The sequence below is a fragment of the Serpula lacrymans genome (genome assembly GCF_000218685.1).
Source record: "Serpula lacrymans var. lacrymans S7.9 unplaced genomic scaffold SERLAscaffold_8, whole genome shotgun sequence".
NCBI lineage: Eukaryota > Fungi > Basidiomycota > Agaricomycetes > Boletales > Serpulaceae > Serpula > Serpula lacrymans.
The window spans coordinates 2,224,535-2,238,239 of record NW_006763297.1 but is presented as its reverse complement, the minus strand read 5'-3'; the positions used below and the strand labels follow the sequence as shown (position 1 = coordinate 2,238,239).

The following is a 13,705-nucleotide window of genomic DNA, read 5'->3' as shown; positions in this document are numbered from 1 at the left end:
CTCTATCAAAAGCAGCGAATAAGCTTAGAGCCGACCATACAAAAATATCTGTAGTCTTCATCATCATCATCAGTGATCAGGTCGGATTAGGAATTGCGGGGTCACTTGACCACTGTCCCCAGGACATCTGCCTGCATCACCCGTTCTCAGGTGCCTCTGAGTCCCCCGCGTCGCGTGGTCCAATGTTCTTTATGGGTTTCCCCAGGCTTCTTTTCGACGTATTTGAACTATACAATGCTTGTGATTCTATCCTCCAGTCCGACCGTTCATTTGCCAGCCCGAGACGGTGAGTTGTTTACGCCAAAATACAGGTCAAGCCTTGCTAAGGCTCGTCACTTGATCAAGTTTCCTTGGCTAAACTACCTCTGTCTTAGCACTTCGGTACCTTGCATCATATGGTGCAAGGCTTAATTCCCAGTCACGTCCTTTCGCTTGATGGGAATGGCGGTGCCACCGCATGCTGTCTCTTTCATCCTGCCGTGTATATTGTACTACCATCTCGCCCCAGTTCTATAAATTCAGGTTGTCTTGGATGTAGGAATGATGTCGCACTGCGGTCTTATCTGGGCTGGTTTAGTATTCTCGACGTAGATCTCTACTCTCTACTCCTAATACTACCCAGTCAAAAAGTGGACCTGCGCTCCTGTTCACTATGCACACCATTGCAAGCACCCTCCTTGTTCCCCTCGCTCTCTGGAGCTTGGGTGCACTCGCCTCTCCTGCAGCAGTTCCCTCCGCAAACGCGCCAGTTCGGCGTGCACAAGTCTCATCCCTCACACAAATGACATCCACTCAGTTGAATGACCTCGCTCCGTTCACAGAGTTCGCTAGAGCAGCCTATTGTAGTCCTAGCATCGTAACTGGCTGGCAATGTGGAGGTACGTTGTTTTTTTTATTGTTCGTCCGTTCATTACAGACTAGTCTGCTACATGGTAACTAATATTCCATTTTACTGCGTAGAGGCATGCCAAGCAGTGCCTGGATTCCAGGTTTCGCTTACTGGTGGAGACGGCGATTCCATTCAGTATTGTAAGAATTATGTTACACCGCCCATGAAATTGAATTCCCTTCTCACCATAATTCATTCGCACCAGATTATGTTGGTTATTGGCCTACGCAGAATGCTGTCGTGGTAGCTCATCAAGGAACAGACCCCACACAATTGTTAGTACAAATACACCTCAATGTTTTGATAATCCTGTCTAACTTTATCTGAGACAGTTTGTCCGACCTTACCGATGCAAACATCCCCATGGAGAATCTAGACCCAACACTCTTCCCTGGTGTAGACAGCAGTGTTGAAGTCCACAGTGGCTTCGCCAACGAGCACGCACAGACTGCTCCGGCAATCCTTGCGGAAGTGAAAACGCTGATAGCAGCCAACAACGCACAAAACGTCATATTGGTCAGTATATCTCGTTTCGTGGTGGTTTCTCAAAGTTCCGACTCAGACTCTTGTTGTATGGAATAGGTTGGCCACTCATTGGGTGGTGCCCTAGCCGAGCTTGAATGCATGTTCATGGCCCTCAACTTGCCTTCGAACATTGCGATTCAAGGTGTCACTTATGGAACGCCTCGTGTAGGCAATCCTGCTTGGGCTAGCTTATTTGACTCCAAGGTGAGTGGTTTAAATACCTTTTTTTTACATTACCGTATTTCCCTTTTATGGCCGCTAATGATCGACCTTTGCACCCACTTCAGATCACAAACTTCATGCGGATTAACAACGAGAAGGATATAATCCCTATCGTCCCAGGTCGCTTCTTGGGATTCTCACACGTTCAAGGCGAGGTGCACATCGTCTCACCAGGTGATGCTGTCGAATGTCCTGGTGAGTATACATTGTCAAATTTTTCCTGATCGGAAATATCGTTTCTGACAGCATTGAACCCCACTAGGTGACGACGATGCGACAGATGGCCAGTGCACGATTAAGACAGTGCCTAACGTCTTTGAGGGGGACATTCTGGACCACCTTGGACCATACCAGGGTATCTACATCGGTACTATCTATTGCACATAGTGGTAACGCGGTCCGCTCTTCTTGAAATTCCCTGCATGCACATTATTTTATCTGGGTGTCGAAGTTCTTCATGTGAAATTACCAATTTTTTTTTCTCGAGGGACTTTTCTGTCGCGCCGATAAGACAAACCCGAGCATGTTTTAAAAAGAACGGCTGCCATTGGCTTATACATCATTATCTGCAATTTCTTTCGCTGGACTGGAGTCCAACCACATATGCCAGCATGATTCCAGTGCCGCGCTGGTACGGAAAGATTTAACGTTTCAAAAAATGTATTGACACAGCTTTTGTATAGTTTGACGATCCACTTAATCAAGATACAATTCACAATAATGGGTTTAAGAAAGGACTTGTGCGAATCAGTTTCATTCGGATGATTCAAGTTGGAAGTTGGATTGTGGTCGAGCCCCGAGATTAGTCTGTAATTCATCAAGCGTTACATGAGTATTCTGACATCACCAGAAAAGACAAGTCTTGTGGATGCTCGAAAAATATAGCTTGCCTTTTCGTAAATCTTTTCAATCCATTCCATATTTGCAATCGAGTCTTCCCTACTTACCCATGTCTGTGGCTCACGGCCCCGTACCTTGTCCACAAAAGCCTCGAGCTGATAGCGATATGTCGACCACCATTCCTCGCCTTTCTTCTCATTCTGGTCTTCGCTGGTACCTTTATGCGTAGCTGTACGAAACGAGTACACTTTCTCTGTCCTTGCTTTTCCTTGTAGTGGGCGAATTTGGATGTAGTGATATATCACGGGCATAACGAAATTGAACATTTCCACTGATCCTTGCTCACATTCGGCAAGTACAAATATGCGTGGCATTCGCGGAAGAACCCCTAAAATCCAAGGAGTAGCGAAGTCTGCGACGAGGGTGGCTGTTACTGGTTCCTCGGGCTGAGATTCGGGAGGTGACGAAGAGGGTGAGGCTGAAGGGAAGGTCAAATTCACTGCCATGCCCGTGTCAATAAGCGTGTTTCTGCGGTAGACAGTCGCCTTGGCGTCATTGACGGAAATTGGGTTCGCAGAAGTGAGATAACGAAGGCAGCTCAGCGGGTAGCCTATGCGTGAGACGATTTGAATAAAGTAGTAGGTTTAGCAAGGTCATATAGTGAGCATACATGTGTGTGACATAAATCAGCATACATAGATAGGAAGGTGAAATTTCAAGCTTACAGCCACAATCCATCATCGCCCCACCTCCTAAATTGTAGTCCAATCTGATGTCATTTCCAGTAATAATGCCTTTGGGAATAGCCAAAGATGCGCTGATATGTTTAATTTTCCCAAGTTCACCGCTGTTAATTATGTCTTTGACTCTTTGAATGGCAGGGTGGAACCTGGTAGCATAATATCGCAGTGGAGGCAAGAAATGAGATTGGAATGCCATGGATTCACTTAAAAAAAAACGAAAGACAGTAGGACATACCGATAATGAAAGGCTTCAAGGAGGATGAGCCCTTTATTCTCAGCAAGGTCAAACATCCGCCTCGTCTCCTCGGCTGTATCACCACTTGGCTTCTCGAGGAGAACATGTTTTCCAGCTGCAAGGGCCTTCATAGTCCATTCATAATGCAACCCATTTGGCAGCTTTTTCAAAGACAGAATTAGTGACTCTTACGAGAAGGTAGAATGGTGGGGACTATTATACAGGGTGTGAGAAGACACGCAACCTACCGGATTGTATACAGCATCAATTTCTGGATCATCCAACAAGGCTATATTCGCACGTTTATGATCAGCATAATGGATTATACAGCAGAGTGCCAGTCTTACCTTGATAATTTCCATACCACTTCTCAATTCCGTACTTTTCGGCAAAGGCCTCAGCACGTTTAGGGTCTCGCGCAGCAATAGCATATACAACGACGTCAGAATGACTTTGAGCAGGATTGATAAGTGCTGCCGGAGCAATAGCTGCGGCGCCTAAGATCCCAAACTTGAGCGGAGCAATCTGTGAGCCTTGTTCGCTAGTTGACTTGAGTACTTTTGGCGGGCTGAAGAACGCCTGCGCATGAGTGACAGCTCGTCAGTTTGATAGGCAACATATACACATCCAAGTATGGTGAAGATCATCCCAAACTTACGGTATAGTTCCGTTTGAAGAGGCCGATGATAGAAGACATGATGGAGGATAGTTGAATCGTTCTCTAAACCTTGTTCAGCTTTTCCTGATATTCCTGGCGACGGCCTTCACACGATATGCATGCAACAACCAATGACCCGGTCTTCGACGCCTATGAGGATAGACCTGGTATTCACAAAATAGGTGGTATTCAGCGTTGGCAATGAATTGGTAACGATAGTAAGAGTATATTCCGGCGAGGAGGACTCGTCATGCTGCGGCTAAGGTACCAAGGCGCTATAAGCCATAACTTAAGAATGTGATATCATCATTGGGTGCGGAGTATGAGTATGAATATTTACACTCCGCGATGGGTCAGCTTATGCCTTTTGTTTTGTAACATGACAATATCTCGCACCGTTGGCAGCGTCTGAAAATTCAATCGATTTACAAATACTCCCAGGTTGTGTAGCGACTGGTCCAATAACTGATTCAGAATGTCATAGGAACAGTGAGCATGATGAACTTCATGGAGCTGTTCTATGACATTCTGTTATTGGAACCAGCCGCTGCACACCCTGGAGTATTTGAAGAAGGTATATCAATGTAGACGCAAAACTTCTGTAATAAAACACCTACAAAATACGAGTTATCCTGTCTGGCTGTTCCTTTTCCCACCGAACCGTTGTTGCTGTCATATTCGAGCTCTAGACCTCTACCATTACGCGTCTGAATCAGCAATGTGGACAGTTGCTCGGTGTAGTTAGTACTTGTTTTGTTTTCTTTCTGTTATATTCTTCTCCATTTAATATCTTCGCTGATCTTAAAATACGCAGCAGTGGTCGATCTCGTTGTCGTATAAAACTGGGATAACAAGCGATATGTGCAATATCAGCCCAGGAGAAGGATGCTGATCTTCATTATTTCCATGTGTAATTGGATTATACAGTAAAGTCCTCCATGCCAAGCTTAGTTCCAGTCGACCCTTCCGATTTAATTCGGTAAACACGGAAGTATAGGGCGCGAGGAACTTCTTGCGAAACATCTGCCACGCTCTTATACGCAGTGGATATTCTGGAACACATCTCAAGGATTCAAGCTCGCTACATTTTTCACTTTGTTTTATTGACGCAATGCCAATTCCATCCGCCTTTCATAAAGTACATCCTTGGGATTCTCACAAACAATGGCACTGTACAGTCGTACAGCTGTGTTGAATCTCTGCGGCATGTCAATAGAAAGAAAATCGCGTGGGACGCCCTCGAGGAGCAGTTCAGCACATCCAAGATATATATTTAATGTCCTACTTCTCGTGGACAATGCTATACCTCAGTGTCAGACGGACATCGCCGACACAAACCTCTTACGCCCGATATTCAAGCGATCCCCTCGGTAGGCCTTGTCATCAATCTCTTTGGCCCAGGCTGGCTTTCGTAGCGTCCACACTGCAATCGTTTCTGATCAAGAAGCAAAGAAAACGTTCCAGTTTACCCAATGTAGGCAAAAGGTATCTTCGATCGCGGCAAGATCGGACCATGGTCTGATACTGTGGCAAGTATGCCGTATACGACATGGAAGACAATATCAACTCACTAGATCCAAAGTAGTAGCTCTGTGGTGACCATGCCATGTTAGCATGTTTGTTCGCCTTGGCGGGTGCTCATAGAAACTCTTGCGAACTAGCCGCGCAACTTGATAGCATCTTGCTGTACCTTCGCTTTTGCCAAGCCCCTATTTCCGACACTCCGAGGAAATATCAAAATCCTACAAACCAGACGGGGGGTTACTGCACACCACCCCAATACTTTCATATGCTTGACTATCCACGTATTTCCCAGCCCAAAAACAAGACGAGACTCGTTTAAGATGCGTGCCTCGGTCTTCTTGTATGGCTCTCCGTCATCAAATTTCTTCTTGGGACATCGAAATACCCTTGTATCGCTTAACGATGTCAATTTCTGGTAACTCATAAGCATTTATTCGACTCCATCACGAATCGACGGCTTTGAAATCGCTGCCGCAGGATTGGGTAGAAACGTTACCACCATGCCGGATAGTGGGTGCATCTGCCAGTGGACCATCGTTCTTTCGATTTAGTCTTCTGTACTGGCGGGCCGGATTGTGGTCGAAGCTCTTTCAGCGGCTTACGAGAGGCGGCAAAACATATTCTGAGCTGGTTCTTGAAGCTTAGAAGGATTTAAAATCGGACATCGTTGACAGCCGTTTCTGATGCGGACGAGGCGAACTAGTCCAACATGACATCACATCCAATGCCAGGTACATAAATAATCCTGAATCTAAGTATACCCAGTCGAATGGTAAATGGACGATAACAAGAATGATATGGTAGATTTGACTAACATTCATTATACTAACGTTAACGCCAAATGCTTCTCGATTACAGATTTGAAAATGCCAGTAAAGCCGACTTCTCGGGCTTGTCACAATCCCACACTTTCTAAAGGCATGGAGATTACTGGGTGGATGACTCGGGATTCTTCAGATACGTAATGATAGGGAACTCTGCACAAAGTTTGCGCCTCAAGAGTTCGAGGAATTTGACTCCATTGGGCGTGACCTTCGATTAAACCGCTCAACCAACTCATGGATCAAGTTGAGTATAACGCGGGATGTGTATTTCTGGACTCCAATCGATCCACTATGTAATGCTGTAGCCTTGTGGTAACTGTAGGGCTTTCTGCCCACGCCTTTCATTTCGTCCCCAAAAGGCATAAACGTAGAGATGCAATTTCTTGAAGTATTGTACAGATGCCGATATCACATAGAAAAGATTCACGACAGGAATGCGGCGGGTCTTACCCGACAAGCAGAAACGTGCTTAGAGAGATGAGAATGTCTCTGTTAGATTGATGTAATAAGTTACAACAGATACAACATGTGGAAGTATCGTGCTTACGCAATGCACCAAGCTCCGAGATGAACTTAAAACGTTTTTTCATAAAACGTGTTGCTGTACCAATGATCATGAATAATCTATATTTCCTACACCTCTATTCACCTTCCAGTATTTCCCCCAATACGCCCCCTGACTTGCTCGAAGGCGCGATACATGTCAGCCCCTGCAGTCGAGGGAAGACCAAATAGTTCAAGTATGGCCGGGATAGATTTACGCGTTAATAGAAGACGTTGAGAAGAATTGGCAGCAGCGTTCGTTTCATCAGCTGGAGGGGGTGTTGACGATGATAATATTGATCCATCGGAATTAAGAGGGGGGTCACTGTCGAAAGGTAATGGGGTGGATGACGGCGTTTTTGGGGAAGTGCGCAAAGTAGAAGAATGTGCCAAGTATAAACTATCAAGCTCCTCGCTTGGTTTTGGTACGATTAGATTACGGTCGAGAAGGGATGAGAGGTATTGCGATGCTCGATAGGCTTATCGTGATGGGAACAGTGAACGATATCGGTGAAAACGTAATGACCACTATATGAGGGAAGAGTGCTTACCTCTATAATGGGACCATGAACGCCAAACACAGAAGAAGAATGGAAGATTGGGTATCACAGCTGCCAAATATGTATTAGATATGTTCACATTATTTTAATGATTGTTCAAGCCCAACGAGCGAAAGAGGGGGTGCATCCATATGCCGAGCCATAATCGCAACGAAAGACAAATCCTACGAGATATTAAGGATAGAATAACTCACGGATAAGCATGAAAGGCGCCGTGAAAGGAGCAATAATCATCCATGCCCAAAACCCTCTACGATGTCGAGGTATTCGAGTGGTAAGAAGGGCACGAAGATGGATAATGCAAGGATGCGTAAGTTGAGAAGCAGCCGTTGTAGTTAATGATGTATAGACAGATGGAGGGTATATGAGCGAAATGTGATTCTAGAGGATACCAATAAGTCACCATAACCAATATAAAAATGAAATCACTCGTTTACGAGGGATCATATTACTTACATCTTGACTTTTTTCTATATTACTACCTTCTTGTAAATCTTCTAATTTCTGCCCAGTGACGTCAGGATGTGGTATAGAAGGCCCAAGGGACGGGTCAACACTCTTTAAAGCAAGCTCTTCAAAGTCAATCCTGTCGACAAGGCGTTCACCGTACTCGTAGGTCTTTAACTATGACACAAAAACAGTTATCCACGATCCTTTGTGAGAAAGCAGCAAGCCAGTTGAAGGGGAAGGTGAATAATACCTTCCAGGTTCCTTCGGGTGCTTTTCCAAATCCAGCCCATACACCCGCAGCTTTGGTTGACGCTCGTGTCATCAGCTGTTTTATTCTAGACTGACCATTCTCTTGGGTTCCGCTTGTACTTGAAGGAATGAGATGAAAATGATAGTAAATTAACATTCGGTTTGGATTGTATATAGCATTCGGGTTTGACACCGCCTCGGGCGGTATTTTGGGTCGAGCAAGTGGAAGAGCCAAGATTCGCATGGAGCGTATGGTTTTTCGTACTGAAGACATGATCTGCAGCGTGAAACAAAGTAAAAGAGACCACTGGGATATTCAAGCCTGAAAAACAAGAATGGGACACACGCCGTCGTTTCGACGACGCGTCGCGATAATTTTACGGCACAATTCCGGAAAGCACGTGCCCGGTGGCGCGCAATCCAAGTCTATCAGTCCCTCCGAGTCCGAGTCAACGCAATCAACACAAGGCAAGTTTCAGCTTATCTACGACATCCTTTGTTTTATAAGACATTTTGGACATCTCAGATTACACTAAAGCCAATATACACCAATGAATTCTCCAGAACCAGGTTCCCCAATATCTTCAGAATCGTCGGGCTCCCCACCACCTGATGAGTATCAATTGACCCAACTCTTACGAGAGCAGCAGCAGCAAGTACAACTAGGTGCAACTGCTTCCCAAATGTACAACAACCTATCTGCAATGCTTCCAGGGTCCAGCTCATCAAAACGGCGCTTACCTGGTGGATCTGGCTTTGGTGCAGCCTCTTCGCATAGAGATGCTAAGACAAGGAGGAGGGAGGACGCAATGGGTATACTCGGGGGATCTAAAAGATCCGGAACTGACCCTTCAAATCCAAACATTGGAGGCGGTGGCATCGGTGCAAGTAACAGCAGTGTCGGCGGCGGCGGATGGGCGCGAGGGGAGCACGGTGGGAGGAGGGACAAGGAAGATTTTATTGACATTCCCTTGGCAGAGCAGTTGCGAAAAGGTCAGAGAGAAAGTCTTGGCTTTTGACGACAATTCTCATACTTTTTTTATCCATATCTTCATTCGTAGAGTTTGGCGATCCATTCCAGGAGAGTTTCATTAAAACCTTCAGCTAAATACTCTGTTCCAATAGTGCTACTAGTTGTGTTGTACGTCTGGTAAGCCGCATTCCTTCTTGAATGGTTTCGCGTCTTGCTTACTGTTAGAGATCACATGTTTTCCCAGTTTCGCGTCTTCATATTTGTCCTCTATCAATGCATTACGTTGTATCATCTATCATCATCAGGAGACTTGTTTTCGGAGAAATCAGCTGACATCTATGTGCTGAAAAATAACTTGCGATTGTGAACCATACGCAAACGGCTTTACTTGCTTTAGCTCTGGGGAGCTGATAGTTGCTGAAATTATTACCTGCCATTATACTGACCAATGATCTCATACTTCGCTCAAACACAGGTCGGGGTGCGGCCCTGCTACGCAACGTCGATTACACCAAAGGTTAGTCTATAAGTGCTTATCACTGTTTTATTCCAGTGCTCGTCCTCGGACACGCTATAATAAACAATCTTATTCGGTATCTTCGGATCGATCGTTCATATGACTGCCCAGCACCGACATTCCGCCGCACTCGTTTTACATATACCCCGCATCCGTCGTTTTACCCCGCAACCACAAACACCGCGATCACAACCAGTTCATTGACTCTAAGATGTCTACCAAGGAATACAAACACCTTACACGTCTGTTGGCCGAGTTATTCTATCGTTATGGGTTCACTGCTTAACCGCTCTCCATTTGTTTTAGCGGAACAGATCGACCATTTCATGGAACATGGTTTCATTATCGTGAAGAACGGATTTACGAAGGAGAAAGCTGAAGAGTGGACTCAGAATATTTGGGTCAGACTGGGTTTGGATCCTAATGACAAGGCAACATGGGATCGGGAAAGAATTCACATGCCTTGGCACAGACGGGAAAACGTTGCTAGCTTTGCGCCAAAGGTGATTCATCCGTCATGAATACATTCTTCATTCGTTCTCAAGTAGAGCAGGTTTGGGAGATCATGAAGGAGTTGCTAGGTGGGGAAGAGCGCATCGACCAGCCTAGTGGATCCTGGGGCGACTCGTTCATAGTCAACCTTGGCACAGACGCATTAGAGAGACAGGACGCTCTTGACCCTCGGGACCTAGACAACTGGCACGTCGACGGTGACTTCTTCGTAAGTCACTCTCCCCTGGTATTGGATTGAACTAATATTCTAACTAGGTGCATTACCTCGACTCTCCGGAACAAGCCCTCCTTGTAATCCCCGTTTATTCTGAGATTAAACATCGTGGAGGTGGCACGTTCATTGCCCCCGAGGGTATTGACATGGTCGCGAAGTACCTCGCAGCTCACCCCGAAGGTGTACTTCCCACTGGAATGTCTTTCACTCCTTCGACTTCCACATATACCGAGCCCAAGGACGATCCTGGTTATTACTCTCATCTCGAGGAGGTAAAGAAATGTAATAAGTTCTTTGAAATCACTGGAGAGGTCGGCGATGTCGTTCTCTTGCATCCCTTGATGCTCCATTCTGCCTCAAAGAATCATCTTCGCATACCTAGGATCATCACCAACCCGCCAGTGTCTTTGAAGGAGCCATTTATTTTCAGTCGAGAGGATCCCAACGACTTCAGTCTGGTGGAGAGGAAGACGCTCAAAGCTCTTGGTGTTGATAAACTGGATTACAATATCACTACTGAGAGGAGAAGGATCGTGCCCAGGAGCAGAGCGATGAAGGATAAGTTGAAGTTAGAGGAAGAGAAGAGGTTGGCAGAACTTGCTGCCAAGAACGCGAACAGTGGCATCTCCGTAGCCCCTACCCCCATTCAAGTTGCTTGATCTAATCTGTTCACAGATTTTATGTACATCATTATCTCTCTTCCTTATCAGAAAGCTGGATGTTTGTTGAGATGTACCATTAGCCATGTATTTCTTCTGTAAGACTATTGCTATACGAATGTGATTCGAGTCTATACTGCGGTTTCAATTGCAACCGCAAGGACTGAGAGGTCCTTCCGTTATCCCCGAAATGTAATTTTCTCCGAGTCTAATTGCCGATTGTGGGGCAATCATACTCAGCGCTCAACGGCGTAGCTGCTGCAACTTCAAATTCGAACATTACGGGACACGTACAAGTCCAACCTAGTCTCCTCTAGGCATACCATTTAGGAGGAAGACAGTCGTTCCTCCTATCAATGAGTCCAACCGTGACTCTGACCATAACATAACCGGTTGTAAACTTGCGTTGGCAGCCAGTTGTCTACTCAGGAATATTTTGACTCGTTCTATCTACCCCGACTCCCAGGTTTATCCGCATCCCTGATTTTATCTTGAAAACGGAAATCTTTCAGGGAGTCAAACCTAGAAAAGAACTATTTGTCTCCATTTCACAGACTGCTGCTCAATAATAGGGAATCGTTTCCAGGGGGCTACATCATATCAATTGGATTCGTATCAACGATAGCTATCCTAGTCAAACCTATCTTGTGCTGGTGCTAGACCTCTTGGACATAAATCAAATCCATGAGGGATTTCCTCGGTTGTGGAGGTTGCCAGTGTCATCGGACCTTATCCCCATCCCAAAGTTGTCTACTATCTCAAGCGCTAAATTCAGAGCATCTGTCCTCGTGCCTTTCAAGGTATCCCACGGTTTCCCTCACTTGGAGCAGATTCAAGTTATGCTTCTCCCTAAACGAAGGGGAAATGTCTGGTCATGAGTTATCAACCTACCGAGTCCACTGTACGTGATCGACCAGACCATTAGGCCGAGAACATACTGGTGAGCAGGATCCGACTTTCCTCCGGCCTCATTTATAGGCCTCATCTAGCAGCTGTCTTTACCCTGCACTCAACAAGTATTTCACATTCGCTCTGCACAGTATATTTTACGAGCGCTGGTCAATATGGTCCAAGAATACAAGTACCTTACTCGTACGCACCATATATTCAGCATCAAGTGCATATGCTGACATGTTGTTTCTCTGAAAAGCGGAGCAAATTGATTTCTTTATGGAGAATGGATACGTTGTAATCAAGAACGCATTCTCGAGGGAAAAGTCGGCCGAATGGACGAAGGATATGTGGACGCGTCTAGGGTACGACCCGAATGACAAGTCGACGTGGCCTAAGGATAAAGACCGCATTAACATGCCATCACATAACCGAGAGGATGTATCATATTTTGCCCCTAAGGTAATTTAATGTCATTTTTACTAGAATATAATATACTTGACAGCCGTTAATCTAATGCAGGCATGGGGAGCCATGCTAGAGTTGCTCGGCGGAGAAGACCGCATTGCTGAGAGAAGTGGATGGTGGGGTGATTCATTCATTGTCAATCTGGGCTCCGATGAAATCGAGCGGCAGAAGGAGCCTGTTGATCCCAAGGACCTTGATAATTGGCATGTCGATGGCGACTCCTTTGTATAGTTGCATGTTGCTCATTTTAGTGGGACTGGACTGACGATTCCGATAATCTTAGGTGCATTTCCTTGACTCGCCGGAGCAGGGCTTGCTTGTCACTCCCATCTTCTCCGATATCAAATCTCGAGGTGGAGGCACATGTATTTGCCCAGAAGGCATTACAATCATCGCGAAGTACCTTGCCGCACACCCAGAAGGTGTCCTTCCCACGCCTCGCCTCTGTTTTACCCCCTCTACGTCGACCTATGCGGACCCGAAGGACGACCCCCACTTCTGGTCTCACGCGGAAGAAGTCAAGAAATGTAATAATTTTGTGGAGGCCACTGGTGAAGTTGGAGATGTGATCCTCTTACACCCCTTCATGCTTCATTCAGCGTCGAAGAATTATCTGCGCATACCGAGAGTTATCACGAACCCTCGTATATCTTTAAAGGAGCCGTTTAACTTCAACAGGGAGAATCCTGACGATTATAGCTTGGTGGAGAAAAAAACACTCAAAGCCCTCGGTGTGGATAGATTGGACTTCAAGATTACGACCGAAAGGCGCAGTATCGTACCCCTGAGAGTACAGATTCAACAAAAGATGCTGGAAGAGGAGAAGCAAAGGCTAGCTGATTCAGCGAAGGCGAGTGTTGCTCCGAACGTAATCACTATGGCCCCTACCCCCATCTCTGTAGTGTAATGGAGTATAGGACATCAACAATTTATTATTTATGTATCACTATGAACACTTGCAACTTGTACTTGACCCTTGAATAAACTTAATCAACTGAATAAGTAAGAGATAAGATAAGTAACAGTTGAATCTCAGACCTCAGACAGACCAAAGCTTGGCGGAGTTTCAATTTAGACACTACAGTAGCTTCGTACTCTCAAAAATCACTCTAGCAGCTGCTACCTTGCCGTTTGTTTTTTTGGTTCTGATATATGACCACAGTATCGAAAGTTTCGTGTTACATAGAAGAAAGTAGAAATCGCTACCA

General features: G+C 45.6%; 6 protein-coding genes across 6 annotated transcripts; 4 read left to right on the top strand and 2 right to left on the bottom strand.

Annotated features, from left to right (window-relative positions):
• Window positions 1-652: 652 nt before the first annotated feature.
• SERLADRAFT_349434 (uncharacterized protein) lies at window positions 653-2,023 on the top strand (the record flags this gene model as incomplete). The annotated part of the gene is made up of 7 exons (XM_007319766.1): window positions 653-878; window positions 961-1,029; window positions 1,095-1,164; window positions 1,222-1,405; window positions 1,472-1,618; window positions 1,702-1,831; window positions 1,899-2,023. The coding sequence occupies 7 exons, from the start codon at window positions 653-655 to the stop codon at window positions 2,021-2,023; spliced, it is 951 nt and encodes a 316-aa protein (XP_007319828.1).
• A 193-nt stretch (window positions 2,024-2,216) lies between these two features.
• On the bottom strand, window positions 2,217-4,373 carry SERLADRAFT_470753 (uncharacterized protein; the record flags this gene model as incomplete). Its single annotated transcript, XM_007319765.1, has 7 exons — window positions 2,217-2,443; window positions 2,527-3,086; window positions 3,202-3,365; window positions 3,455-3,615; window positions 3,703-3,743; window positions 3,802-4,033; window positions 4,113-4,373. The coding sequence occupies 7 exons, from the start codon at window positions 4,149-4,151 to the stop codon at window positions 2,390-2,392; spliced, it is 1,251 nt and encodes a 416-aa protein (XP_007319827.1).
• Window positions 4,374-6,815: 2,442 nt separating this feature from the next.
• On the bottom strand, window positions 6,816-8,630 carry SERLADRAFT_470750 (uncharacterized protein; the record flags this gene model as incomplete). Its single annotated transcript, XM_007319764.1, has 6 exons — window positions 6,816-6,949; window positions 7,008-7,482; window positions 7,555-7,614; window positions 7,758-7,944; window positions 8,020-8,187; window positions 8,264-8,630. The coding sequence occupies 5 exons, from the start codon at window positions 8,534-8,536 to the stop codon at window positions 7,106-7,108; spliced, it is 1,065 nt and encodes a 354-aa protein (XP_007319826.1).
• A 92-nt stretch (window positions 8,631-8,722) lies between these two features.
• On the top strand, window positions 8,723-9,531 carry SERLADRAFT_470746 (uncharacterized protein; the record flags this gene model as incomplete). The annotated part of the gene is made up of 3 exons (XM_007319763.1): window positions 8,723-9,255; window positions 9,324-9,412; window positions 9,480-9,531. The coding sequence occupies 2 exons, from the start codon at window positions 8,814-8,816 to the stop codon at window positions 9,368-9,370; spliced, it is 489 nt and encodes a 162-aa protein (XP_007319825.1).
• A 432-nt stretch (window positions 9,532-9,963) lies between these two features.
• SERLADRAFT_450352 (uncharacterized protein) lies at window positions 9,964-11,289 on the top strand (the record flags this gene model as incomplete). Its single annotated transcript, XM_007319762.1, has 4 exons — window positions 9,964-9,994; window positions 10,059-10,255; window positions 10,306-10,473; window positions 10,521-11,289. The coding sequence occupies 4 exons, from the start codon at window positions 9,964-9,966 to the stop codon at window positions 11,136-11,138; spliced, it is 1,014 nt and encodes a 337-aa protein (XP_007319824.1).
• Window positions 11,290-12,202: 913 nt separating this feature from the next.
• Window positions 12,203-13,404, top strand: SERLADRAFT_439364 (uncharacterized protein; the record flags this gene model as incomplete). The annotated part of the gene is made up of 4 exons (XM_007319761.1): window positions 12,203-12,230; window positions 12,289-12,491; window positions 12,552-12,722; window positions 12,781-13,404. 4 exons carry the CDS (start codon window positions 12,203-12,205, stop codon window positions 13,402-13,404), a joined length of 1,026 nt encoding a protein of 341 aa, XP_007319823.1.
• Window positions 13,405-13,705: the final 301 nt, after the last annotated feature.